Source organism: Branchiostoma belcheri, unplaced genomic scaffold, assembly GCF_001625305.1.
Source record: "Branchiostoma belcheri isolate BF01 breed outbred unplaced genomic scaffold, Haploidv18h27 scaffold14, whole genome shotgun sequence".
Taxonomy (NCBI): Eukaryota; Metazoa; Chordata; class Leptocardii; order Amphioxiformes; family Branchiostomatidae; genus Branchiostoma; species Branchiostoma belcheri.
Genome location: NW_017802824.1, coordinates 2,821,917 through 2,824,416, shown reverse-complemented (window position 1 = coordinate 2,824,416; position 2,500 = coordinate 2,821,917). Strand labels below are relative to the sequence as shown.

Genomic DNA, 2,500 nt, shown 5'->3' with positions numbered 1-2,500 from the left:
ACACAATTGAAGTTGGCTATGTCGTCAACCACTGGAACTGAATACTAGTACGTCACAACATACAACTAGATACCAACATCTGAAGGTGAGGGGTGACTTTTATACTAGTAGTTAACTGAAAGCCATATCAAATCTGGAAAAGCAACAAACTATTATGATATGCAGGATTGAAACTTCGATCATTTAAGTAGCTTATTAGGTAAGTGTAGTCAAACCATAAGAAATCACAAAGCAGTTCTGAGCCGTCTGATATCTGCACAACTTCAAAGAATATTACATTGCGGTTACAATGCAATGAAAATTAAATTACAAACACTTGGGCGCTTGTAGCCAAACCATAAAAGTAGAAAAGTGATAGCAGAATGGATGTGTCATTAATAGTCTACTTGGTGCAGACGACACAGGTGAGTTCCCTCCCTTCAACGTACTGGCCAGGGAGGGAACACGGCAGCGACCCACAGCGGGCTTCCACGGGGTAGAACAGCGCTCCGTCCTGGTTTTCCCGCCCGCCCGGTACAGCCTCAGCCTCAGGCTGTTCATCCACACAGACGAACTCTTTAGCACTTTGGTGGATGTGGTATTCAGTCATGAGGTAACCATGGTACTCGCGGGTCCAGCCGCTAAAACAGGTGTTACGGGCGGGGATCATTAACTTACTGCCGCGGGTTGGGACGTAGCAGACCGCACACGGGACGTTGTTATTGAGAAGGGAGAAGGAGCCGAACGGGTAGTTTGTGTTCAACTCGTACTCAGCGCCGTACATGTAAGCCTTGTTCCCTTGGAGTCCATCTTGGTACCGTCCCCACTGTGGGTCGGTCGGCAGACACTGGTAGTTGGTCCCGCCGCCTGTGTGGCCGTACCATTCACCTCCAGCCACACCTGAATAGATGTACTCAAAAATGTCAAGCGAAAACGATGAAGCAAGCAAGTCATCAACATCATCATGTACTATTAATAAGAATGCGGTGAAACGTGTGCCTCCTGCAACACCTGAAATCAATGTATAATGTTTCCCACACTATAGCTACAGACATAGACCATCTGTCAATTATGTTCATGGAATTTGAACTGGCGCTGTGATGCAGCTAAGAAAATGTAGCACCACACAAGCCGTTTGTATTCCACAAAGACAACTTACCTGAGTACACCAACTCTGCTCCGCCGTTATCAGCGCAAGTCTTCCTCCCCCATCGGATGTACACACTTCCTCCTGAAAAATTTATTATAAAATGATAAAGAAGCGACACATGAATTCAATGTAACAATAACCATTTAATATGAAAATTATATATACGTTTATATGTGGATCGGGCGTAGCAGGCAAAATATGAAAGTATGAAGAATATATTTGAATGACAAAGATGAAAAAGTTGTTACCTGCTCCTGGCGCCCCGTCTCTTCCCGGCGGTCCTGTGTCTCCCTTGTCCCCGGGTGGACCCTGCCGTGGTGAGGACATACATTGACAACCATGTCAGGACAACAGGATGATGAGAGATATGTATGTTTCTACATACGTTTCTGGTTACTACAATGTCTACATATAATGGTAACAAACATTAGTATAAATAACGGGTATCTGCAAACCTGCAAGCCCACAGGTCCTGCCACACCTTGAACGCCATCCCGTCCGTCCCGCCCAGTCTGTCCGTCTGTCCCGGGCTGTCCGGCTGGTCCATCCCGACCGTCTCGCCCAGGGGGACCTTGAGCACAGCCTGGGAGAAAACGCATGTTCATTTTTTGAAGGACAGACCAATCTCACTGCAAGCACAGTCAGCCCCTGTGTTTAACTAGCGCTGTTCTAACTGAATAGACTGACTCAGGAGGAATGTAAAAAAAAGGTCACCTGGGAATATTGCTGAACTAGAACACGATTTGAAATGAAACATTGTCATTGTGTTACTTTTTCTCCTGGATTCACGCATTGTGGACTTACATGCATAAATAGTATTTTTAGTGATCAATTGTAGCAGCTTTAGATTTAATACTCACGGTCGAACAGCCCAGAGGAGCCGACTGTCTGTCTCTTGACTCGCACCGCGTCATCCTGACTCGTACTGACAACCTCCGCACCCAAACCTCCACCGTCCTGTTGTAAACATTCTGTTGTTTTAATGGCGCGGGAAACTATAGCCTTGTATATACACACTATAATCTGTTACTCTTTATCTATTTGTCTTTAGGTGCAAGAGAGGTACTTACGAAAAGATTTAGCTTGGATGTCGCTAAGAAAGAAGAGAAAGACAAGAGATGCATGTAAATTAACGCCGAATTTCAATAAACACATAAGTATAGAAACACACCTCCGATTCGTCAACAGTCCGTGGCCGGTCGTGCCCAGCAAAGGTACCGGCAACCAGCAGGTTCTCCGCCGCCACCAGCCGCTCCCTCAGTCCGGTGTTCTCGGTCTGCAGGACTGATAACTCCCGCTTCACACCTGTCAGCTCCTGCCTCACACCTGTCAGCTCCTGCTTCACACCTGTCAGCTCCTGCCTCACACCTG

The 2,500-nt window shown here is 46.6% G+C and overlaps 1 protein-coding gene across 4 annotated transcripts in view; it reads right to left on the bottom strand.

Annotated features, from left to right (window-relative positions):
• Positions 1-196: 196 nt before the first annotated feature.
• The window catches only part of LOC109464683 (short-chain collagen C4-like), a 10,613-nt gene continuing 8,309 nt past the window's right edge, over positions 197-2,500 (bottom strand). For 2 of the 4 annotated variants that reach the window (XM_019761725.1, XM_019761724.1), the window contains 6 exons: positions 2,301-2,455; positions 1,990-2,086; positions 1,585-1,712; positions 1,378-1,438; positions 1,139-1,210; positions 197-879 (listed from right to left, as the gene is read on the bottom strand). In XM_019761725.1, coding sequence (XP_019617284.1) covers positions 383-879; positions 1,139-1,210; positions 1,378-1,438; positions 1,585-1,712; positions 1,990-2,086; positions 2,301-2,455 — 1,010 coding nt within the window. In that variant the 3' untranslated portion in view covers positions 197-382. The remainder of the gene's footprint in view (positions 880-1,138; positions 1,211-1,377; positions 1,439-1,584; positions 1,713-1,989; positions 2,087-2,300; positions 2,456-2,500) is intronic. The other 2 variants (XM_019761723.1, XM_019761726.1) reach the window with 2 other exon arrangements.